Source organism: Macaca fascicularis, chromosome 19, assembly GCF_037993035.2.
Source record: "Macaca fascicularis isolate 582-1 chromosome 19, T2T-MFA8v1.1".
Taxonomy (NCBI): Eukaryota; Metazoa; Chordata; class Mammalia; order Primates; family Cercopithecidae; genus Macaca; species Macaca fascicularis.
In genome coordinates this window covers 50,163,403-50,188,440 of record NC_088393.1, presented here as the reverse complement: position 1 = coordinate 50,188,440, position 25,038 = coordinate 50,163,403, and the positions used below count along the sequence as shown (strand labels likewise).

At 44.1% G+C, this 25,038-nt stretch overlaps 1 protein-coding gene across 1 annotated transcript; it reads left to right on the top strand.

The window, feature by feature from the left end:
• The first annotated feature begins 9,915 nt into the window (after positions 1-9,915).
• LOC135968329 (pregnancy-specific beta-1-glycoprotein 11-like) lies at positions 9,916-21,952 on the top strand. Its single transcript, XM_065534447.1, has 5 exons — positions 9,916-10,012; positions 11,235-11,594; positions 17,256-17,534; positions 20,936-21,185; positions 21,696-21,952. The coding sequence occupies exons 1-5, from the start codon at positions 9,931-9,933 to the stop codon at positions 21,787-21,789; spliced, it is 1,065 nt and encodes a 354-aa protein (XP_065390519.1). The 5' UTR covers positions 9,916-9,930; the 3' UTR covers positions 21,790-21,952.
• Positions 21,953-25,038: the final 3,086 nt, after the last annotated feature.

The window sequence follows — 25,038 nt, the reverse complement described above, 5'->3', positions numbered from 1 at the left end:
GTTTTTTTTTTTTTTTTTTTTTTTTTTTTTTGCTGTATGAACAGCAGTCTTGGTGGTTAGCAGCACAAGGTAGGGTCCTTCCCAGGCTGGCTCAAGTTTTTTTTCTTTCCACCTTTCGATGAGAATGTGATCTTCAGGTTGGTGTTGGTTTACTGGAAATTCTAGGGGTGGTAGATGTGCTAAAAGACTTTTAGGTTTTTTTTTTTTTTTTTGTGAGAAAGGAAAGTGGAAGATAAACCAAGTATATAATTTTTAAGAAATTGACCTTTTGTTTTAAATGTGGGGACCTTGGCAGCGGACTTTATAGTCCTTAGTGCCTTTTTACTGAGAAATTTCCTTTAGCACCTATTTTTATTAGTTTTTAAACCAAAGAAAACCAAATACTATTTTACATTTAACAATGCTTCTTGTATAATTTTTACACCAGATAAGCTAAATTTTATCTTTATATTAGTGTGTTATTAATGTTAAACCTAATTTTAATAAAACCTTATAGACATATTTATTTAATTTTTATGTTTGACCATAAGGTAAGATTTTACAGACTCTTTTTAATCTTTTATAATTTTTGCTAAAGAGCAGGCTGGTGCTTTAAGAAAAGCTGCTATGCTTTTACTTTAATGTCCAGTTCACAGAAAAATTGGATGATACTTCTTTAACTTTAGCTAATATGTTTACACAATGTTCTTTACAATTAACATTTTAAAACTTGCTTAAACTTTCAAAATAATAATTTTTAACTTTTTAATGTAGGTAAAAATGTACATTCTTATGCCTCCTTATAATCCTTTTACCAAAGATATATTTTGCTTTTCTTATATACCTTGCACATAAACTGCTTTTTTTTTTTTCAATAGTTTTACATTCAGGAGGTCTAGTTACTTTTAAATTATATAATATTTTTGCATAAATTCTTTTTTCACACACTTTTTTTATAACCTTTCTTTTCCCACCGCCCCCCCATGACTTTTACCAGCAATTTCTTTTTTGACATGCCTTCATTTTCAGACTTATTACAAACATTGCTTTCTTTAAACAACCAGTTTATTTGAGGACAAGAATTTACCACATAACACTCTTTTTATATAAATTCCGCCCCCCCTTTTTTCTTTTTTTATCCGAAGATGATAACCTTTCTTTTCCAAAGTGAACCTTTTTTTTTATGTCTGTGGACTAGACTGTCTAAGGCCACAGATTAGAAGTTACTATAATACATGTCACACTGTTAACTTTTAGCAAACTTTACTTTTGTTGAAAACCTGGTAAGTTTGGGATTTTAATTATCCTTTGCTATTAATAACACCTTGTTTTGTCCAAATTAGAATTGCTATAATGGCTTTTAAAGGAACAGGGTACGCTTTTTTTTTAACTACTTATATATCTCTCTCTTTCTTTCTTTCTCTCATTGACTTCCCTTTTGCCTCTGTCTCTTCCTCTCTCTGCCTCTGTCTTTCTCTTTCTCTCTCTCCTTGACTCCTTTTTTGTCTGTCTCTTCCTCTCCATCTCTTCCTCTCTCTCTCTCTTTGCCTCTTTTCCTCTCTGTCTCTTTCCTTTCTCTCTCTCTGCTGGTCTTTCCTTGCCTCTGTCAGCCACTTATGCTGCTGTTCTCTCAACCACTGTGTGTTGGGGGCGGGGCATCTAAAACAAGCTGGTCTGGGTTCCCTGGCTTACAGGTTACCTTCTGCCATACCTTTGAAACAAGGGACCTGTCCATGCTTCCTTCTAATGGCCAACCTACCTCTAATGCTGGCCAGTCTATCTTACACAAAGTTTTAAGTTTTTCTGGTGTCATAGTACTCCATAGTCTCCCTTAAATCCTTTTTTTGAAATTTTTCAACATGGTTCCTAGTGCGGTGGGCTTACTTTGTGCCTCACCCATGTTTCCTCTAGACAAAACACCACGCTCACAACACATGCACACCACAAAACAAAAAATGGGTAAAAACGGCACACACACACTTTTGTAGTTTACACCAAACCAAAATCTGGGTATCCAGAAACCCAAGCCAGGTCAAAACCAAAACCAAAGTGTCAAGCAATCCAAGTCAAGTCAAAAACAGAAACCAAAGTGCCGGTACAGGCACACCGTGGGTGATCAGGCCACACTTCCACTCAAATGGAGTAGGTAAGTTCCCAAGACCAGACCTGTCAAGCAATTCAAACCAAGTCAAAACCAAAACAAAGTGCCAATAAAGGCACACCATGGGTGATCAGGCCACACTTCCACTCAAACGGAGTGGGCAAGTTTCAAAGACTAGTCTTACCAAGTTTCAGATGCTCAGACTCCAAGTGCCCATTCCTTCCCGGTGTTCAGCGACTGCGTTGATCCTGCTTGGGGGCCTGCCACACACTGCTGTGGCGAGGCGTCTCACCGGGGCAAATGCCTACCCGGGAGCCCTCTCAGGATCCGCGTGGATTGGGCTGGTCGGAGTCCTCCACAGGGATGTTCCACAGGGCAGGCTTAAGCCGCCTAAGGAGCTGCCTACACCATCCACCATTCGCCTCGCTTCCCGGTCAGGGAACAAAGAAATGTAACAGGAGGAGCGGCAGACAAAACTCCTCAGACACCGATTTCCTTCTGTAGAAGGAAGGGGTTTATTCGGCTGGGGGCATTGGCAAGGCTTCAGTCTCAAGACCCTAGCTCCCCAAGGAACATAAAAAGGACAATTCCTGTCCCTTTTATGGGCTCATAACTCTAAGGGGGTGCATGTGAGAGGGTCGTGATTGATTGAGCAAACAGAGGGTACACGACTGGGAGTTGTTTGCACTGGTAATTAGATCAGAATGAAACAAGATAGGGATTTTCACAGTGCATTTCTATACAATGTCTGCAATCTATAAGATAACAGAACCAATTAGGTCAGGGGTCCATATTTAACTACCTGGCCCAGGGTGCGGAGCCGGGCTGTCTGCCTGTGGATTTCATTTCTGCCTTTTAGTTTTTACTTCTTCTTTCTTTGGAGGCAGAAATTGGGCATAAGACAATATGAGGGGTGGTCTCCTACCTTATCGTTATCTCTGATTACTGGGGATGTTAACTTTGATCACTGGGCTAAAGTTCCTCCACTGCAAAATGACACTTTTCCTTGAAAGCATTTTTAAACAACCAATCCCTGGACAACACCGCACATCAGCCAAATCAGATACACTTGAGGGATGGTACAGGCATTGATAGGCTTTAAATGCCCTATAAGTGACTCTAATCAGTATCCAGAATTGTAAACCTATGGCTTAGACAGTGAAGATTAGAATCCTGAAAATCAGCTAGGAGATCATTCCTAAGGCTTCTCTTTAAAAAAAAATCTAATTCTAAACAAAAGCAAATACATCTGGATTTTGGCATGGACATATGGTAGAGAAATAGAGGAAAAATAGAAATCACCTGATGGGGAAAGAGATGAGTCAGTAGACTGCAGTCCAATTTGAAGAAAAAAGACAAAGGCACAATCAGGTGTGATGACACTTGCTTGTAATTCCAGTATTTTGGGAGGGAAAGTGGGTAGATCACTTGAGCCCAGAAGTTGGAGACCAGCCTGGGATATCACCAGCCTGGGTGAAACCCCATCTCTAGAGAAACAAACACAAAAAATTAGCTAGGCATGGTGGCATGTGCCTGTGATTCCAGCTACTCAGGAGGCTGAGACAAGAGTATTGCTTGAGTTCACAAGGTTGAGGCTACAGTCAGTTATGATCTTGCCACTGCACTTCAGCCTGGGTATGAGAGTGACACACTCTCTCTTAAAAAAAAAAAAAAAAGTAAAAATAATGTTCTAAGGTCACATCTAGTACAAACTGCATCTTGTTCTGTGATGTTTAAATGCCATAATTAAAATAGAACATGGAGGTGTTTCCATATGAATAGCTGAAAGATTCTCTACTTTTAATGCAACTGCATCATATTCTATTGTGTAGATACAAGGTAATCTGTTTAGTAAGCATCGTGCTGGTAAAAGTATAGGTTGCTCCCAATATTTTGCTGTTAGAGAAACAAGACAGTGAATAATCCTGATTCGGCATCATTTTTCATGACTGGTAGTGTGATAAATTTTTCCCAGTAAAGTTTGGCAGGCAAAAATATATAATTTTAAAATTTTGACATGCATCGAGAAATTTTACTCTATAAGGTTTGTACATATTTTTATGTTCCAAGAAAAGTAGGGGAGGGTAATATCACCTCAGTTGCTCTCACACAAATGTCCTGAGTGACAGGACTTGTAGGGACACAGGCATACAGCCATATCCCTGGTGCCCACACAGGGCAGGGGCATCTAGATCCTGGGAAGCTCCAGAAAAGGTGAGAATCCCCTCTAGAGGACACCCTGCTGAGGATCAGAAAGGGGTCAAGGAAGTCCAGAGATTACAGCCGGTCTTAAACTAAGGGAAAGTTCAAGTGGAGGGCACAAAGGTTCAAGGAGGTGAGAAAGTGCTAGAGACTGATGGAAGGGGAAGGTAAAAAGCTCCAGGGAAGCTAGGGGAAGCACATCAGGGCTCTCCACTCAACTTCAGCATTGAACTTTGTAGTGGTCGTGCTGTTGGTGCTCTGTGAACTCTAGAATGTTCAGCACTATCTGGGGACTCTACCCACTCAAGGCCAGCAGAACTTCCTTCCCCAGCTCTGACAACCAGCAATGTCTCCAGACTTTGCCAATTGCTTTTCCGAACGCAAAAATTGTCCCTGGCAGACGCATTAATCTACACTAATCTATAAAAGCAAATCACCACTAAAATCCATCACCTCTTGGTAGAAGAATTACAAGTGTGAGAGGGGTAAAATGGAGGTCTTCAATATCTATTGAAATGACTTTTACTTAATCAGCAATTTGATGTCCCAGAAGGCATGTTTAGAGGTGATGTCACAGGGCTGCCTGTACCTCACAGCAGAAAGGGTGTGGGTTATCCAAGGGTCTGTAACCATGAACTGGAAATGTGTGTAACTGTGAAAGGGAAAGACACCCACTGGGTTATGTTAAAAAATTGATGTAGGGAATTCTGTAGATATTGGGAGAAAAAAAATACACAATGTAAACCCAAACACCATTCTGATTCTCTCACCATCTTAGGGCCATCTTGTCTATCTTTGAATGGTAGCATAGGGATTTTTGTATATTTTCAAAACTGTATACTGTTGGATCATTTTTAAAATATGAATAAATCCCAAACTGGATCAAGTAACTGGACACTGCTGGAGTCTCACTTTTGGCCAGGAGAGCTGACAACATCCTGCTCCCCCTGGCCTGGACACTGTCTGGCTCAGGGACTAAATGCTCTCTTATTATGGAGAAAGAAGATGTTTTGAACATTCATCATTCACTCATTCACCTCTCACACCCGTTGACCTCTCAAACCTCTTCCCCACTCGTGGATTTCATTCTCAATTTACTGAGCTCCATTTCTGTCCCTCATCCATTTCAACATGTGGTGGGTCCAGGTGGTGGCTTCTGCCCATGGTTTTGTAAAAAACAAAAAAACAAACAAAAATAAAAATAAAAAAGACTTTCAAAACTGCTTTGCCGGACACCCCCTTGAACTGACCTCCACCTGCAGCACCATGATCATACCAGCAGAATTTCAACACTTTTTCTGGTAGTCAAATGCTTTCCATCTCTCATTAGGAAATGTGACTCTCTCCACGCTGCATAAACATTTCCCAGTAGAAATGAACACAGAGATACTGCCTGTGTGATCCCAAAGGAAATGGTTTCTATAAGAACATGTGAAAGCTGCAATTATAGAAAAGACCACCTAAAACATACATTATGTAGATGATTCTCACCATTCCTTTAAGCGATACATTGTAAAACATGACATTAATATTTATTCTAGAAGAATAAAGCAGGCATACTGTTTTCTTAAATTAATTTTAATAAGGTGGCTCCTCCCACGTGCCCAGGCTGGGCCTCTGAACAAAATTCTCCATCTTCAGGGGCAATACCTGAGAGCACGACATGGACTTAGGCCTGATATGCAGCCATCCCTGTCCACTCTGTCCCTGCTGCAGGACAGTACCAGCCCAGGGCCCAAATCTCCTGCTGAAGAGCTGAGAGAGAAAATGGAATATCCATAGCCTCTTAGCTTTCTCCAGTCCACTGGAATGGTTACCAGTGCAGTCCATTTGCCCCTGAAGACACCCACCAGTTGGTCTTTGGCTTCTAAGAATCAGACCTCACTGGCTTCTCTGGGTCTCAGCTGCTTTCACTCTGCTGAGCCCTGCTCTTTCCCATGGGGGTCACTCCCCTCAAGGCATGTCCTCCAGCTCCAGCTGACAGGTCAGCAAACCAGAACCAAGAGAATGAACAAAGACTTCTATATATCTAGTATGTCCAGCAGAGAACCAAACTGTACAAAAAATAAAGAAGTAGAGATGAACACAACTCCCTTGACAACATTGTGTCCCAAAGCAATGTCTTCTATGCTCCTCATTAAGGAGCTCACTGTCCCTCAAATAAAGGTGCAGAAACAACTAGGTAACCACATGCGAGACAATAAACTTAGAGAACTGTATTTCAAACCATATCAAACAATTATCTAAAAATGGATCAGTGAGTTAATTATAAGATCTATAAACATAAAAACATCTTAGAAAAAGACATAGGGGTAAAACTTAATGACCTCAAATGTGCCATGGATTCTCAGGTGTGACCCAAATGCATGAGAAAGCAAAAGGAAAAATAAATAAATTGGGCTAAAGATGCAAGCCTTTAGTGCATCAAAGATATTATCAAGAAAATAAAAAGACCAAACACAGAATGAGACATAAAAGTTGCAAATCACATAGACAATGATTTCATGCCCGGAATATATAAAGAACTGCTACAACTCAACAACAAAAAGACAAACCACCAATTTATACAAATGGGCAAAGGACGCAAATAGACATTTCCTCAAAGAAGATATGTAAATCATCAAGAGGGATATGAAAAGAAACTCAACATCATAGTCATTAGGAAAATACAAAGTGAAAGCCACAAGCAGATACCACATTACACCTACAAATATGGCTACCATTCTTTTCACATGTTAAATAACAAGTGAAAGCCTTATGCAGAATTTGGAATCCTCATACATTGCTGGTGAGATTATAAAAAGGTACAGCCACTAGGAGAAACAGATGTGCTGTTCCTAAAGAAGATAATCATAGAATTCTCATATAAAAGAGCATCCATTCCTAGGTATGTACCTAAAGAACTGAATCCAGGGACTCAAATAGATACTCGCATGGGACTGTTGATTGCAGCATTACTCATAAAAGATAAAATATGAAAACAATCCAAGTGTTCATCAACACATCAATAAACAAATGTGGTGACACATACAACAGGATGTAAATCTGCCATAAAAAGGAAGGAAGCTCTGACATCTGCTGGAATATACATGGACTTTGGAAACACTATGCTAAGTGAAATATGTCAGAAACTAAATAACATATGTATATATATAATTCCATTTACATGAACTATCTAGAATAGGCAAATTCATAGAGATAGAGTAGAGATGATCAAGGTCTAGGGTGGAAAATACAGGGAGTTATTATTGTTTCAATGATACAAAGTTTCAGTTTAAAATGACAAAAATTTTCTATGAAAAACAGTGTTGATGGGAACTTAACACTGTGTATGTGGTTAATTCCACTGGATTGCACATTTTAAAGTGGTTAAAATAGCACGTAATTCACAGAACTGTGAAAAATCGATTTCTATTATTTAATTCACCGAGGCTAAGTTGTTTGTTATAGCAGCTAAAGCCCGTGAATACATCATCTGACCTAGTGTTTTCCATGAAACGTATCAGTTTTTCAATCAAGATAGCTGGAAGCTCCCAAGCCCATGTGCAGTGCTCAGCTCCAGACATCACTGTCCCCAGGGTATACACAGTGCCGCCTACTGCACACACACACAAACTCACAGAAGGTGACAAAAATCTGCGTTCGGGACATCCGATTGTGAAAGAGGGAGAACAGTGAACGTGGAGCCACAGAGAATGGGACTCACGGGGCTGGAAGGTGATGGAGCTATAATATAACATATGTGTGACCTCGAGTGAAATGTGCAGATCCTTGTGGAATAAAACACGCAGGCTGGCAGGGACTTCAGCCACCCACACTTCCCTTCCAGGCCACCAGAGGGCGGCAGAGTCCCTCCAGCCTGGAGCCTTCCCAGGGGAGGCCGAAGTCCCTCAGCAGAATCCATAGCCAAGCATTGTCCACCCTCACCAGGGTCACCTCGGCCCAAGACCTCAACGTCCTCCATGCTCCCCACATGGACTCTGTCAGCTCCTCTTTGACCTGGTGGCCGCCAATCTAATACCACTCCCTCTGCAGGCAGCTCCTGCGCCACAGGCTTGCACCTTCTCTGGGCTCAGCTAAAAAGACATCTCCCAGGGCAGCGATGGTGCACACGAAGCCACATTGCGCGCTTTCCCCTCGTGACCTCCCTCCATCCTCATCAACTCTTTCTGTCACTGCTCCCTAAATGCCCGCCCGTGCTCCATCTGTCCTGTTCTGTGGGGCATCCCGGGCCAAGCCTAGCGCTGACACAGAACAGCGGCTGCCTGAGGGCCCACAGCCTCCCCGGGAATCAGTCAGGCACCCTGTGACCTGTCTGCCCACTGCAACCTGTAGGGCTCAAAGCATGTGTGATGGTCACACACAGGCACCGTCCAGGATGTGGTCGCCTACTCCCGTCTGTCCCTTGGGAAGACAGACTTCTCCTGTGTCCCTGCTGGGAGAAGGGGGTATTATTGTTCTTTGCTCCCAGTACACAACTCACCCTCACCTGCCCTCTCAGAGGTGACCAGAGTCCCTCCAAACAGAATCTCTGGCGACTGCCTGTTCCTCCTCTACAGAGAGCAGCTTGGCCAATTCGAAATCCTCAGAATAGACCCCTGGGTATGTCACCACATGCAGGGCTGAGCCCATCATGATCACAGAGTAAGTCGGGATGAATCTCTCCAGCTCTAAACCCCTGCTCTGTCCCAGGCTCCCCTTCCTGTGTCTCAACGAGCCATGTTCCAGGGGTTCCTGGGTAACTCCCCACTTCCTCCTGCACCACCATGGGGAAGTGTATTGTGCTGACCACAGTACAGTCAGCTGGGCATAGAAGAGAGGACACAAAAGATGGTCAGGAAGAAATGAGAAACCCTGAGCCCCAGCTCAGCCACCAGTCCCCAGGGAGCAATAGAGTGATAGAGAACTCTCCTTTGACCATGGGACTCACAGCCCTCACTGAGCAAGCAGCACAGGCCTCTCCTCCCAAGAGGCATGAGAGATTCACCCTGCACACCTCCAGGAAGGGCAGTTTCCTGTGGGACACCCAGGTCCTGAATGTCCATCCTTGGAAGCTGCAGCCAAGCTAGACACAATTAGAGAAAGGAAGGGTCCCTGTCACCAGGCGACACACAGCTCACCCACAGCACAATGGGGTATCCCTGTGACAGGGACCTGGTGCAGCTCCAGCCTCCTGCACTGAAGGGGAGAGCTAGATGGGGATGAAAGAGGGCAAAGGGCACAAATGTGCACACCGACCCAGACCCATGGGGACAGCAGGAGGCTGAGGTGCAGAACTGTGCTTGCTCGACCTACAGGGTATGTGTGTGACCGTGTGTGTCTGTGTGTGTCTCTTTTGTGTGTATGTTTGTGTTTCTGCACATAGTGTGCATCGAGGTTTGGTGACAGAATCACTGCTGAAAAAGGCATAGGCCTCCACAGTTCCCAGGGACCTGACACACAGACAAAAGGAAATAGAGAAGGAGGGACAAGGAGGCAGGACTGAGAGGTGGGGACAGAGGGGTGTCCTGGGCACAGACCCCGCCCATGAGCCTGAAAAGTGCTCCTGCCTCAGGAAGAGGCTCAGCACAGAAGGAGGGAGGACAGCACAGCTGACAGCCGTGCTCAGAAAGTTTCTGGATCCCAGGCTCATCTCCACAGAGGAGAACATGCAGGCAGCACAGGCCATGGGGCCCCTCTCAGCCCCTCCCTGCACAGTACACATCACCTGGAAGGATCTCCTGCTCACAGGTGAGGAGAGAACTTCCTCGGAGAGGACAGGAGAAGGAAGCAGAATGATTGGATGGGGTCTCCTGGAGAGGATGGGGTTCTTAAAAATGAAACTCAGCACTTTGGGAGGCTGAGTTGGGTGGATCATGAGGTCATGAGTTCAAGACCAGTCTGCTCAACACACTGAAGCCCCGTCTCTACTAAAAATACAAAAAAATTAACCGGGTGTGGTGGTGTGCTCCTGTAATCCTAGCTACTTGAGAGGCTGAGGCAGGAGAATTGCATCAACCCAAGAGGCAGAGGTTGCAGTGAGCGGAGATTGTGCCACTGCACGCCAACCTGGCTGACAGTAAGAGACTCTGTCTCAAAAAAAAAAAAAAAAAAAAAAATACAGGAAAGAAGGCTCTGTTGGAGCCTGGATAGGGAAAAATATACGCAAGAGGGACAGGGGTCAAAACAGGAAAATCACATTGAACCGGAATTGGTAAGAGGTAGGCAAATCTCAAGTGTTCTTGTTTCCTGGTTAATCATCACTGGACACCACATTTTGAAAAATGATAATAATAACTATTATCAGATTGCACTTCAAATGAAAATGTAAGCAGGGCATGAAACATTGTCCTCAGCAAAAACCTCAACAACTGAGGAAAGAAAAAAAAATAGCCCTGGCATGGAGGGCCCTTGGAACCCTCACATCTGCAAGAGTCTGCAGCCTGTGCCAGGCACTGGGGTGCAACCAAGATCATAAAAGTCCCTGTCCTCAGGGAGCTCATGCTCTCACGGGGAGGAAGACAGACATGCAAAGAGATCTAGAATATGAGGTCAGGTGTTGACAAGAGCTCCGGAGGGAGCAGAGCAGGGAAAGGTCAGAGAGGGAAGACCCAGAGTCTCTGAAGGAGGTGTCAGGAAAGAAGTCTAAGGATGCCCTCATGTGAGCAGGACCTGAGGGCAGTGTGGAGGGAGCCGTGCAGACCTCTGGGGAAGAGAATTCCACACGGAAAAATACCGAGGTCAGAAGTGTTGAAGGAATGGGGGTCACACCGCTGACCTTCACCCAGTAGGACAGTAGGACACAAACACACAATCACACACACACACACACAAAGAGGTATGTGTGGATTTTGTGTGTGTGTGTGTGTCTTTAAGGCTGATGATTGAAGAGATCTTCTCAGGATACATGGCCCCATCTTTTCACCCCAATACATAGGTCTCAATATTGACTGATGCTCTCTCCACCTACTAGCATCACTTTTAATCTTCTGGAACTCGCCCACCACTGCCCAAGTCACAATTGAAGCTCAGCCAACCAATATTTCCGAAGGGAACGATGTTCTTCTACTTGTACACAATTTGCCCCAGAATCCTGCTGCCTACATCTGGTACAAAGGGCAAATAATGGACCTCCACCATTACATTACAGCATATACAATAGACACTGAAAGAATTATATTTGGGCCTGCATACAGTGGACGAGAAAGAGTATATTCCAATGCATCCCTGCTGATCCAGAGTGTGAACCAGAAGGACGCAGGATCCTACACCGTAAAAATCATAAAGCGAGGTGACGGGACTGAAGGAGTAACTGGACATTTCACCTTATACGGTGAGTGATTCCACATGATCCCTGGGTGTTGGGGGGTGGGGGTCACTTCTACTTTGCACACACAGGAAGGTCAGGCCTGGACTGTGCCTGTGTACCTCTCTGCATTATGTCCCATGTTGGGGCTTCAGCATTTAGTGCAGGACACACACAGAGGAGACAAACCACAACAGATCAGAATTCCTTTCCTGCCTCCAGACCCTGCAGACACTTGCTGCACAGGAAGGACAGTCTGATGGTGGGGGGGGGTTCTCAGCAGGAGGAGATCAGCCTCAGCCAAGCACCTCATGTCCTCTTCATAAACTTGACCCTGAGAAAGACCCTGGAGAACTGAGCAGGGCTTTGCCTAAGAGGCCCCCAGAGATACTCTCAGAGAAGCTCAGCCCAAGAAGCCTCAACCCCAGACCCCGTCCCTAAATCCTTACTCCAGATAAAGCTGAGGAGCCTGTGTCAATTCTGGGTTGTGGTAGGGCTTACTGGGACAAAGGATTCACCAGCTGTCTGAGGACTGTGTCTCCTGGAGCTGCTCACTGCCAGGGCTCAGCCCTCAGAACCTCATCTGGTCAAGGACAGAGCTTTCTTCACCTGAGACTCAGAGTGCAGAGGAAAGAAAGGCAAGCTTTGTAGGCCATCAGCCAACTGCCTTGCGAGGCTTAGGACACTCCATAGGAAGTCCAATGTCCCCAGAAGCAGAAACAGAAGACAGAAAATGTACCTGGCAGCAGCTTGTCCACAGAGAGCTGACCTAAAGGTGCTCTCTCATGGAAGTGAATAATAATAAATGCTGTTTGTGTGAACACCTTCACTGTGCCAAGTATTAGGTCCGATGACTGTGAAGAATTTACAATTTATTCACAGATAGCATGAAAACCCACAGTCCATTTGCCATTTAGCTTATTTGACTGGGAGAAAACTGAGGCACAGGAAGGCACAGTCACTGAACCAGAGTCACACAAACACAAAAGGCTGATCAGGGTCACATGAGGTCTGTCTACAGCCACAGGTCCATCCTCTCCTCCACCAGAAGTGAGGGCTTATTGGGTTCCAATAACCCTGTAGTAATTTATTGGCTCAAATTCCCTCTTCTTAGGCATCCAAACCTCAGAGGAGTGAGAGCAAATGATCAGCTGATTAGTCTGCACTCCAGAACTAAATCACCAGCCTCAACCATCAGAGTCAGTGCAAAAAATGTCCAGGATTCCCCCTCAGATCTTAACAACTATCACTGAACCTGAAATCCTGTGTTTCCCAAAGTGTCCATGTCACTGGCATGACAGGATAAAAGAGAAGACCTTGTTTTCATTCCCCACTCACACCCTGCACCAGCTCAAGTCCAGTGAGAGACACACTCTCAGGTGCTCTCACACAACAAATGAAGGAATTGAATGAAGGAATGAATGATCCATAACCTCTTTAGAGACTGGATCTTGGATGCAGAATCCTAGGAAATTCTCGCCACACCTGTCCCTTGTCCTTCAGAGGCTGACACCCACGTTTCATCCCCCCACTTCCTCTTGCCCCTAAAGCCATCCCACTTCATGTGTTACTCTGAAGCTGTTTGGCCACTAGAGGGTTTTCAGGGCTCCCTGGTCCTGGACTGTGGAAACGGGAGCACCTGGTCCCTGGGGTCACTGAAGTCACTGTATGCCTCACTGTTCACTGTCATGCTGTCTCTGCCTCTCTCTGCTTCTCTGTGTCCCTCATCTTCCTCCCACTTCATTCTACCTGGCAAGCCCTGTCCTGCACAGCTTCTTCCTCCACCCCTAGGCCTTCCCCAGACACTCCCTCTAACTAGGCAGACTGTTCTGTTCCCTTCCTGCTAACACTGTGACCTGGCCCACCTCCCAGGAAATAGGAAAGGCACAGAAATCAACTGGAGTTGCCACTCCTGAAAAGCTTCATCTCGAGCCAATGTCCCCAGGTCACTAAGAGGATGATCTTCCACTGTATCCCCATCCAAGGATCTTTCCCTTTGTGAGGCTGATCTGTGGACAAGACCATGGGACAGGGATAGGCAGCTCCTCCATCCACTCTTATAATTCCCAAACAAGTTCTTCTGGCCTCCTGCACACACAAAAAAAAAAAACACAATTTATCCCGATGGTGATTTGCAGTAAAGAAAGATTTTAATGAGTCCAAGTCTGCCAAACAGGAGGACAGAGGTTTATTATTACTTAAATCAGCCTCCCTAGTGGATCACGGGTTAGAGATTTTCAAGGATAGTTTCAGGGACACAGGACGAAAAAATGGGTACTGCTGATTGTTTGATGATGGAATCATGCGGGCGGAGGGAAATGATCCGTTTGTGCTTGAATCCGCCTCTAGGTGGGGACCACGTGACTGACTGAGCCATTAGTCATGGGTATGGATGAGGTCAGCAGGTTGCCAGAATGCAAAGAATAAGAAACATCTCAAAAGACCAACCTCAGGTTCTACAAAAGGGATGTTATCTATTGGAGCAATTACTTACAAATTTTGTACACTCTGATCAAATGACATTTGACCAGTAAGAGATTGTGGAAACTGTGCCTGCACTTTAGCAGAATTCAGTTCCCTCCTATAATCTTACTCTCATGGTTTTTCACCAGTTTTACAAAGGCAATCCCTGGGCAAAATAAGGGTATTAGTTTTATCGAGGAACTATTATCATTGTTTCTTCAAAGTTAAACCATAAACTACATTCCTCCCATGGTTAGCCTGGCCTATGTCCAGGAATGAGTGAGGGCAGCCAACCTGAGACTAGATGCCAGATGGAGTCAACCGTGCTAATTTTGTGTCACTGTTGGAATCGTTGCACTGACTCACCAGGGAGTCAGAGGCTGGACAGGCCTGCAGTCTCCAAAGCCAATGGGCTCATTTCACCCATTTCACTTGTAACTCCATCCTCAGCCTACTATGGAGCTCACATCCTCCAGTCACTTTCTAGAGACTTCTGGTTTCCTGTCAGGAATACGACAAGCTTGAAATTTGTCACTCTGTTCTAACAGTAAGTAAACAGCTGAACATACTCAAAAGTCAACAACCCATTGAAATCCCTCAGAGATGGCCTGGCACAGTGGCTCAAGCCTGTAATCCCAGCACTTTGGGAAGGTGAGGCAGGTGGATCACGAGGTCAGGAGATCGAGACCATACTGGCAAATACGGTGAAACCCCAACTCTACTAAAAATACAAACAAATAGCCAGACGTGGTGGCAGGCGCGTGTAGTCCCAGCTACACGGGAGGCTGAGACAGGAAAATGGTGTGAACCTCAAAAGTGGAGTTTGCAGTAAGCCAAGACCGTACCACTACACTCTAGTTTGGGCAACAGAACGAGGCTCCGTCTCAGAAATTTAAAAAAAAAAAAGTGCTGTTACAGAAATGAAGAACGCTTTTGATGCTTACTGGTAGAATGCACACAGCTGAGGAAAGAATGCCTTGCTTGAGGGTGTGTCAATAGAAACATCCAAAACTGAAACAGGAAAGTTCAAAAAGAGTGGGGGAAAAAAAGAGGGACAACATATTCTACTTCATATTTAACACTTTGTATTGACAATAGCAATTTTTAAATTTTGTAGTTGTGGGACAACTACCAAGGCTGTAACATACACGTAATGGGAATACTGGTGGTGTCGGGGACCTGTTGGAGGTGGCCAGAGGTTGCTATCTGATGGTTTTACTGCCTGTGCCACATATGATTGTTTACTCCTGATGATGCCATTTTCATAAGTTGGTGTTGTTCGTGTGGCGGACACATGAACCATTGGCGTCTCACTTAGAGTCTTCCTAATTCACACAAACTTAAAGTCTAGTTGTACTTCCTGAGGTTAAGAGAAAATGAAGAAAGCATTTCACATACCTGTTTTGGGCTCCTCCCCATTTTTCCTAACTCTGCACAGAAATTATAAACAGAGAGTTCTTTCTATATTTACTAACATAACACACATCTCTTCTTTTAATTCTGCATCATTCCTCCCTTTATGTAATTGACACACTGGCCAGTTCTGTCCTTTTAACGGGACTCTTTCTACTTAAGGACTTGCTAATTTCAAATCACCTTTGGCATCTTTCTTTGAGCATAATTTGATTCTGCTGGAATTCACCCCACACCTAAACCTTGATTGGGTATCAAGAGAAATACTACTACCAGCAATTGATCTTAGATGTTTGAACCATCAGTTAAAATTTCCACTTATGACAACATTTTAAACTTTCCTCCAAAATTTTTTTTGGGTCTTGTTACTAGAGTCAGAATATAACATGAGGTCTAAACTCCTGACAACTTTTTAATGGGAAAATTACAGTATTACAAATTGAGCATCCCACATCTAGAAATCCAAAATCTGAAATGCTCCAGAATCCAATGCTTCTGACCACTGATGTGATGCTGAAAAGATGTTCTCACTGGAGCATTTTGGATTTCAAATTTTTCAGATTTGGGATGCTAAACCAGTACATCTACTGCAAATATTCCAAAATAAAAAAAGAAGTTAGAAACCCAAAACACTTGGTTTTAAACTTTCTGCATAAGGAACACTTTATCTGTATGAACTATAGGCATGAAGCTGCACAGGAGATCTCTAGAACCTCCTCAACCTGCCTAACTGAAACCACACAGCCATGGAACAATACCCTATTCCCCCGACCCCAGCTCCTGGAAACTACTATTCTACTCTCTGATTCACTCTGGAATCCACTGAGATGAGGTACATCAAGTAGTCAAACTCATAGAATCAGAGAGTAGAATGTCTAATGACAGAAAGTTTCTGCAAGACTTCTTCCCAAACATTGTTCTAATAGCCACCAAACACATATCGTCCGTGAAGGCCAGACTTCCATCATCAGTTCATGTTCGCCCTTTCCACCAGTCAGTTCTCCATTTTCAGACATCCAAATGTATTTCTAGAAACAACCAGATGGTCCTCACCTTCCCTCTACAGGGGGATGGGAACATCATGGACACAAAACAGGGAACATGGTCCTGGTCCAAAGCTATCAGCTCTTGCCTGTCCCCGTCACTCTTTGTAGGTCATTCTTTGGACTCTATCTTTAGAGGTCACTGGCTCAAGTCAGTCACTATGAGACAGCTGGGAAAACTGCCCCACCTTGTGGCGCCACTGCCTGATGAATGAACAGACCTCCAGGCTTGACTCTGGTCTCCCCTGTGCTTTTTCTGCTGAAGTACCCAGTCCCAGGCCAGGCTACCCAGTACCCAAAGGGTTTAAGGACAATGGGAAGTTCTATCATCCATCTCTAGGATGTCCTTGAAAGGGAAGCTGCAGATAAAACATACCCTAGGGGGCAAAGTAAGACTGAAACTAAGAAGATTCCAGCACTGCATGCTCCAGGTGAGGACCACAGGGTGGGCCAGGCAGGCAGTTGGAGAGGGAGGCACTCAGAGGGGCACTAGCGGCTGTGACTGCTGGTCCCATGCCTTTCCATGACCCAATACTGCTGCTCAATTCACACATGAGAAAGTCTGTGCTTCTCTCATATAAAGCAGGCAGCCTCACAATCTCTGAGCCCTCAGATTGCCATGCGTCTGTCTTGTAACACACACACCTGATATGGGCTTTTAAGGACTTGGGTGGGCTGAAAGGTGGGAAATGCCATCTCTGATTGAAAAATGTCTTTGGAGGAATCAAAGGTGCCACACAGGGCAATCTTCTCTCTGTTATCTGCACAGTGGAGACTCCCAAGCCCTCCATCAACAGCAGCAACTTAAACCCCAGGGAGGCCATGGAGACTGTGACCTTATCCTGTGATCCTGACACTCAGAACGCAAGCTACCTGTGGTGGATAAATGGTCAGATCCTCCCTATCAGTCCCAGGTTGCAGCTGTCCGAAAACAACAGAACCCTCATTCTATTTGGTGTCACAAAGCGTACTGCAGGACCCTATGAATGTGAAATGAAGAGCCCAGTGAGTTCCAGCCGCAGTGACCCAGTCACCCTGAATCCTGTCTGTGAGTATCTTCTGTTCCTCTGTGAGCCAGGCTGCCATCCCAAATACACATGGCCAGAGGCCAGGCCTCCCAGTCCCTCTCAGATGCAAGTACAGAGACCTTTACCCGTGGACATCAAAGTTGGCCATGACCACAAAGAGTAGCCTTAGACTTGACCAACAATGGGAGAGAAGAGGCTGCTCCTGTCATGGGAGATTCAGGGTCCACAGGTTATGATGGGAGAAAGAGGTGAATGTCTCAGGCTCCAGATCAGTGAACACAGCAGGGATTTGACTGGGACTTCAGTGTTGTGACTTAGCTCACAGGGTCACTGTGGCCCTTCCATAGACCAGGATTTTCCCTTCCCTCTGACATCATCATCTGTGACTTTATTCTCTTTGCTCCAGATGGCTTGGATGATCCCACCATTTCTTTTTCGTACACCTGTTAGCACACAGGGGAAGTCCTCAAGCTCTCCTGCCTCACAGACTCTCACCCACTGGCAGAGCTTTCTTGGCTGATTGATGGGAAGTTCCGGCAATCAGCACAAGTGTTCTTTATCCCCCAAATCACTAAAACATGTAGAGGGGTCTATGTCTGTTTCATACATAACTCAGCCACTTTTGGAACAAATCTCATAATCCAGAGGATCATAGTCCCTGGTAAGTGGGTCCCTGGGGCACTGGCAATATGTTTTCCAGTGAAGTCTATCTGGCTATCAGGGAAGAGTCACCTGCCCTCTGCAAAGGGAGAGGGAAAAACAAAACCCCAGGACAGGGAATATATTTCTGCTTGAAAACCACCAGCTTTTGCCTGTCACCTTCACTCTTTCTATATCATTCTTTAGACTATACACTAACAATGAACAAAGTGAAAGGAAATTAAGAAAAGAATTTCCATTCACATTAATATCGAAAGGAATAAAATATTTTGGAATAAGTTTAACCAAAACTGTCTAAGGGTTATACCTTGAAAACTACAAAGCGTTACTGAAAGACATTAAAGACGACATCAGTATATGGAAAGACATTTCATTTTCACGGATTGGAAGAATCAATATTGTTAGGATGACAATACTACCCAAAGTGAGCTGCAGTTTCAACGCAACACCTACCAGAATCCCAGTAACATTTTTTGCAGAATTACAAAAACCTGTCCTAAATCTGACCTGACAGGCTCTTATTAATGACTGCCACAACACAGAAACTGAGGAAAAGATGCAATCATGGAAACGTGGAAAGATTTGATGACATAGAAAATAGTAATCATTATTTCTCACATCCCAAAGCCTTCAAGAATATACAAGTGCCGCATGACCACTACGGAATCGACCAAAAACTAATCACCAAGCTAGAAACGTGGTGAGAGAAAAAAAGAAAAAGAAAAAAAAAGGCAGGAAAGTATTTGGCCTATCACTTCCCACTTTTGCATGCTTAACTGATGCTGAAAACAAATGCTCACCTGAGCATTTTAGGTTTTGAATCTTTCCGATTTGAGATGCTACACCAGCAAGTATGTGACAAACGTTTCAGAATCAAAAAATGTCAGAAATCCAAACACTTTTTGTCCTAAGTCTTATGCATAAGAAATACTCAATTTGTGTGAACTATAGGCATCAAGCTGTACAGCAGATCTCTAGAACTTCCTCATCTTGCATAACTGAAACTGCACACCCACAAAAAACTTCTGATTCTCCCCACTCCGAGCATCTCTCTTCTCAAATTCACTCTGGAATTCACTTACATGAGGTCCCTAGAGTAGTCAAACTCATGGAATCAGAGAGGAGAGTGTCCAATGGAAGAAAATATTTGTAAAACTTCTCCCCAAATTTGTCTCATATACATCAAACACACATAGTACATGAGGACCAGATTTCCAGAAGTTCATTCCCACCCTTTCCACCAGTCAGTTCTGCATTTGCAAATGTCCACATGTGTTTCTGGAAAGATCCACATAGTCCTCACCTGTCCTCTGCAGAAGGAGAGGAAACTTAAAGAATCCAGAATAGGGAACATGGTTCTGCTCCTAAGCCACCAGCTATTGCCCGTCCCCTTCACTCTTTCTAGATCATTCCTTGCACTCTGCTCTGTCTTTGGAGGTCACTGGCTCAAGTAAGTCATCATGAAACACCTGCAGAAAACTGCCCCACCTTGTGCCTCCACTGCCTGATGACTGAACTGACCTCCAGGCTTGACTCTGGTCTCCCCTGTCTTATTTCTGCTGAAACATCCAGTCCCAGGCCAGGCTGCTTAGTATCTTCAGGATTTCAGGACAATGGGAAGTGCCGTTATTACTCATCTCTAGAATGTCCTTGGAAATGGAAACTGCAGAGAAATCATATCTGGGGGGGCAAAGTAAGATGGAATTTGGAAGGGGCCCAGCAGTTGTACATTCCAGGTAAGGAACCCAAGGTGAGCCAGCAAGACAGTTGATTAGAGAGGGACTGGGAGTGGTACCAGGGGCTGTGGGTCCCACTGACCTGTCTGTCCATGACCCAACACTGCTGCTCAATTCACACTTGAGAAAGTCTGTGCTTCCCTAAGACAGAGCAGTCAGCCTCAGAGTCTTTGAGCTCTTAGATCATCATGCATCTGTCTGGTGACACACGCACCAGCTACTGACTTTCAAGGACTTGAGTGGGCTGAGAGGTGGGAGATGTCAACTCTGATTGAAGGATGTCTGTAGAGGAATCAAAGGTGCCACACAGGACAATCTTCTCTCTGTTATCCACACAGCGGAGCTGCCCAAGTCCTACATCACCAGCAACAACTTCAACCCCATGGAGAATAAGAATGTTGTAGCATTAACTGTGAACCTAAGACTCAGGGCTACACCTATGTGTGATGGGTAAATGGTCAGAGCCTACAGGTCAGTTCCCAGGCTAAAGCAACCCGGTAAAAACAGTATCCTCATTCTAGCAAATGTCACAAGAAACGACACAAGACCCTATGAATGTAAAATACGGGACCAAGTTGGTAGCATCCCCAGTGACCCAGTCACTCTGGAGGTCTTTTGTATCTTTGGTTCCTCTGTGGACCAGGCCACCAGCTAAAATCCAAATGACCAGAGGCCGAGCATCTCAGTCTCTCTCACGTCCAAGTACAGACATTTTTATTTCTGGACACCCAAGCTGGCCATAACTCCCTGCCCTGAGAAAACCTGGGTAGGCACAGCCTTAACCAAGAATATAAGGTGAGGAGATACTCTCATCATGGGAGACTTGGGGTCTGCATCCTGTGATGGGAGAAACAGGTGAATACCTCAGGCCTCGACTCAGTGAACACAGGAGTGGTTTGGCTGGGCCTTAAGGGTGTGTCTTGGCTCAGAGGGACACTGGTGCCCGACACTGGTGCCTTTAAGAGACCAGGAGCATCTCCTTCCCTCAGACGACATCACCTGTGGCTTTATTCTCTTTACTCCAGATGGTCCAGACGTACCCAGCATTTTGTCTCCATTCACCTATTACTATACAGGAGAAAACATCCACTTGTACTGCTTCGCGGACTCTAACCCACCGGCAGAGTATTCTTGGAAGATTAATGGGAAGTTTCTGCAATCAGGACAAGAGCTTTTTATCCCCCATATTACTACAAAGCATAGCGGGCTCTATGGTTGCTCTGCTCGTAACTCAGTCACTGGCAGCGAACGTTCCACATCCAAGATGATAAAAGTCTCTGGTAAGTGGATCCTGCATCATTGGCAATAGGGTTTTAGGTAGAGTCTCTAGGGCTTTCTGAGAAGAGTCAGGAAAACATTTTTTATTCCCAGCTTGTGTCCCATGGGCAGAAGCAAATCCTAAATTCTCCTCTTGAACCCTCCCAATTTGTCTCTACAGACCCTCTTCTCCTTGTGTTTCTGTTTTCTCATGGCTGAATTTGAGTCCAGGCTGAGAAAGGTTGGGAGGGGGCTTTGTCAGTCCTGAGCCCGATGTGGTAGAAAAGGCTTCACAGAGGGACAAGAAGGAGAGTCCTCAAGGTCAAGATTTTTCTCACTGTCACCAACACTTCCCTTTCTACCACGTCTTTGTTTTCTTTTACTACCCCATGAGCTTCAAGGAACATCTGAGGTTTGAAACAAGCTCACGTTTTTCCTCCAAATGGGAGGAGGAAGTCCCCTGGATGAGAGAGGAGCAGTTCAGACCGCTCCCTGCTCTGCTCCGGGCTTCTCTGGTGTCTGGCCCTGCCTGACTCCACCTGGGGTGGGACCAGCTTGTGTGGAGAAAGAGCCCTGGTGGCCTGTCCTGAATTCGGCTAAATCGAGCTGCCAGTTGAAGTGAAGCCTAGGTTGCAGGGAAATAAGCAGAGAGAGAACCTCGGGGCCGACTCTTGAGCTGTTTCCTGGCTCTGAAGTCATTGGCTGTGTGAGGCTGTGGGCACAGCACTAGGACACAGCACAGAGGAGAGTGAGTGATGCACACTTGGAGAAATAGGGAGATTCACCTCTGGGACTCTGCATGGCAGGACACGGGCAATACCAAAAAGTGTGTATTTATAGAGTATAAGACTACCAGGACACTATTTATATATCTAATAAAAGTCTTATCATTAACTATTTCTAAGTGTGCAATTTAGTGTTGTGTAACCATCACACTATCCATTTCCGGAACTTTTTCCTCCTACCATTAAACTTCTGTACCCAATAAACAGTAACTCTTACTCCTTCTCCCCCTAACCCATAGCACTCACCATTCTACTTTCTGTCTCTATGTAACTGGCTATTATATCTTTTATAAATGGAAGTATGTAATAATTATCCTTTTGTATCTGGCTTATTTCAGTTAGCATAATGTCTTCAAGGTTCATCTATTTTGCACGATGTATTGGAATTTTATTCCTTGTTAAGTTTGAATAACATTTTTTTAATTATTATTACTATACTTTAAGTTCTAGGGTACATGTGCATAACGTGCACGTTTGTTACATATGTATACTTGTGCCATGTTGGTGTGCTGCACCCATCAAATCGTCAGCACCCATCAATTCTTCATTTACATCAGGTATAACTCCCAAAGCAATCCCTCCCCCCACCCCAGTGATAGCCACCGGTGTGTGATGTTCCCCTTCCTGAGTCCAAGTGATCTCATTGTTCACTTCCCACCTATGAGTGAGAACATGTGGTGTTTGGTTTTCTGTTCTTGTGATAGTTTGCTGAGAATGATAGTTTCCAGCTGCATCCATGTCCCTACAAAGGACACAAACTCATCCTTTTTTATGGATGCATAGTATTTCATGGTGTATATGTGCCACATTTTCTCAATCCAGTCTGTCACTGATGGACATTTGGGTTGATTCCAAGTCTTTGCTATTGTGAATAGTGCAGCAATAAACACACCTGTACATGTGTCTTTATAGCAGCATGATTTATAATCCTTTGGGTATATACCCAGTAATGGGATGGCTGGGTCATATGGTACTTCTAGTTCTAGATACTTGAGGAATCGCCATACTGTTTTCCACAATGGTTGAACTAGTTTACAATCCCACCAACAGTGTGAAAGTGTTCCTATTTCTCCACATCCTGTCCAGCACCTGTTGTTTCCTGACTTTTTAATGATTGCCATTCTAACTGGTGTGAGATGGTATCTCATTGTGATTTTGATTTGCATTTCTCTGATGGCCAGTGATGATGAGCATTTTTTCATGTGTCTGTTGGCTGTATGAATGTCTTCTTTTGAGAAACGTCTGTTCATATCCTTCGCTCACTTTTTAATGAGGTTGTTTTTTTCTTGTAAATTTGTTTGAGTTCTTTGTAGGTTCTGGCTATTAGCCCTTTGTCAGATGAGTACATTGCAAAAATGTTCTCCCATTCTGTAGGTTGCCTGTTGACTCTGATGGTAGTTTCTTTTGCTGTGCAGAAGCTCTTTAATTAGATCCCATTTGTCAATTTTGGCTTTTGTTGTCATTGCATTTGGTGTTTAAGACATGAAGTCCTTACCCATGCCTATGTCCTGAGTGGTATTACCTAGGTGTTCTTCTAGGGTTTTTATGCTATTAGGTCTAACATTTAAGTCTCTAATCCATCTTGAATTAATTTTCGTATAAGGAGTAAGGAAAGGATCCAGTTTCAGCTTTCTACTTATGGCTAACCAATTTTCTCAGCACCATTTACTAAATAGGGAATCCTTTTCCCATTTCTTGTTTTTCTCAGGTTTGTCGAAGATCAGATGTCTATAGATGTGTGGTACTATTTTTGAGGACTCTGTTCTGTTCCATTGGTCTATATCTCTGTTTTGGTACCAGTACCATGCTGTTTTGGTTACTGTAGCCTTGTAGTATAGTTTGAAGTCAGGTAGCGTGATGCCTCCAGCTTTGCTCTTTTGACTTAGGATTGTCTTGACAATGCGGACTCTTTTTTGGTTCCATATGAACTTTAAAGCAGTTTTTTCCAATTCTGTGAAGAAACTCATTGGTAGCTTGATGGGGATGGCATTGAATCTACAAATTACCTTGGGCAGTATGGCCATTTTCACGATATTGATTCTTCCTATCCATGAGCATGGTATGTTCTTCCACTTGTTTGTGTCCTCTTTTATTTCACTGAGCAGTGGTTTGTAGTTCTCCTTGAAGACGTTCTTCGCATCCCTTGTACGTTGGTTTCCTAGGTATTTTATTCTCTTTGAAGCAATTGTGAATGGAAGTTCATTCATGATTTGGCTCTCTGCTTGTCTGTTACTAGTGTATAAGAATCCTGGTGATTTTTGCACATTTATTTTGTATCTTGAGACTTTGCTGAAGTTTCTTATCAGCTTAAGGAGAATTTGGGCTGTGACGATGTGGTTTTCTAAATATGCAATCATGTCATCTGCAAACAGGGACAATTTGACTACTTCTTTTTCTAACTGAATACATTTTATTTCTTTCTCTTGCCTGATTACCCTAGCCAGAACTTCCAACAGTATGTTGAATAGGAGTGGTGAGAGAGGCCATCCCTGTCTTGTGCCAGTTTTCAAAGGGAATTTTTCCAGTTTTTGCCCATTCAGTATGATATTGGCTGTGGGTCTGGAATAAATAGCTCTTATTATTTTAAGATATGTTCCATCAACACCGAATTTATTGAGCAATTTTAGCATGAAGGGCTGTTGAATTTTGTCAAAGACCTTTTCTGCATCTATTGAGATAATCATGTGGTTCTTGTCTTCGGTTCTGTTTATATGCTGGATTATGTTTATTGATTTGCGTATGTTGAACCAGCCTTGCAGCCCAGGGATGAAGCCCACTTGATCATGGTGGATAAGCTTTTTGATGTGCTGCTGGATGCAGTTTGCCAGTATTTTATTGAGGATTTTTGCATCAATGTTCATCAGGGATATTGGTCTATAATTCTCTTTTTTTGTTGTGTCTCTGCCAGGCTTTGGTATCAGAATGATGTTCGCCTCCTAAAATGAGTTAGGGAGGATTCCTTCTTTTTCTATTGATTGGAATAGTTTCAGAAGGAATAGTACCAGCTCCTCCTTGTACCTCGGGTAGAATTCAGCTGTGAATCCATCTGGTCCTGGACTTTTTTTCGTTGGTAGGTTCTTAATTAT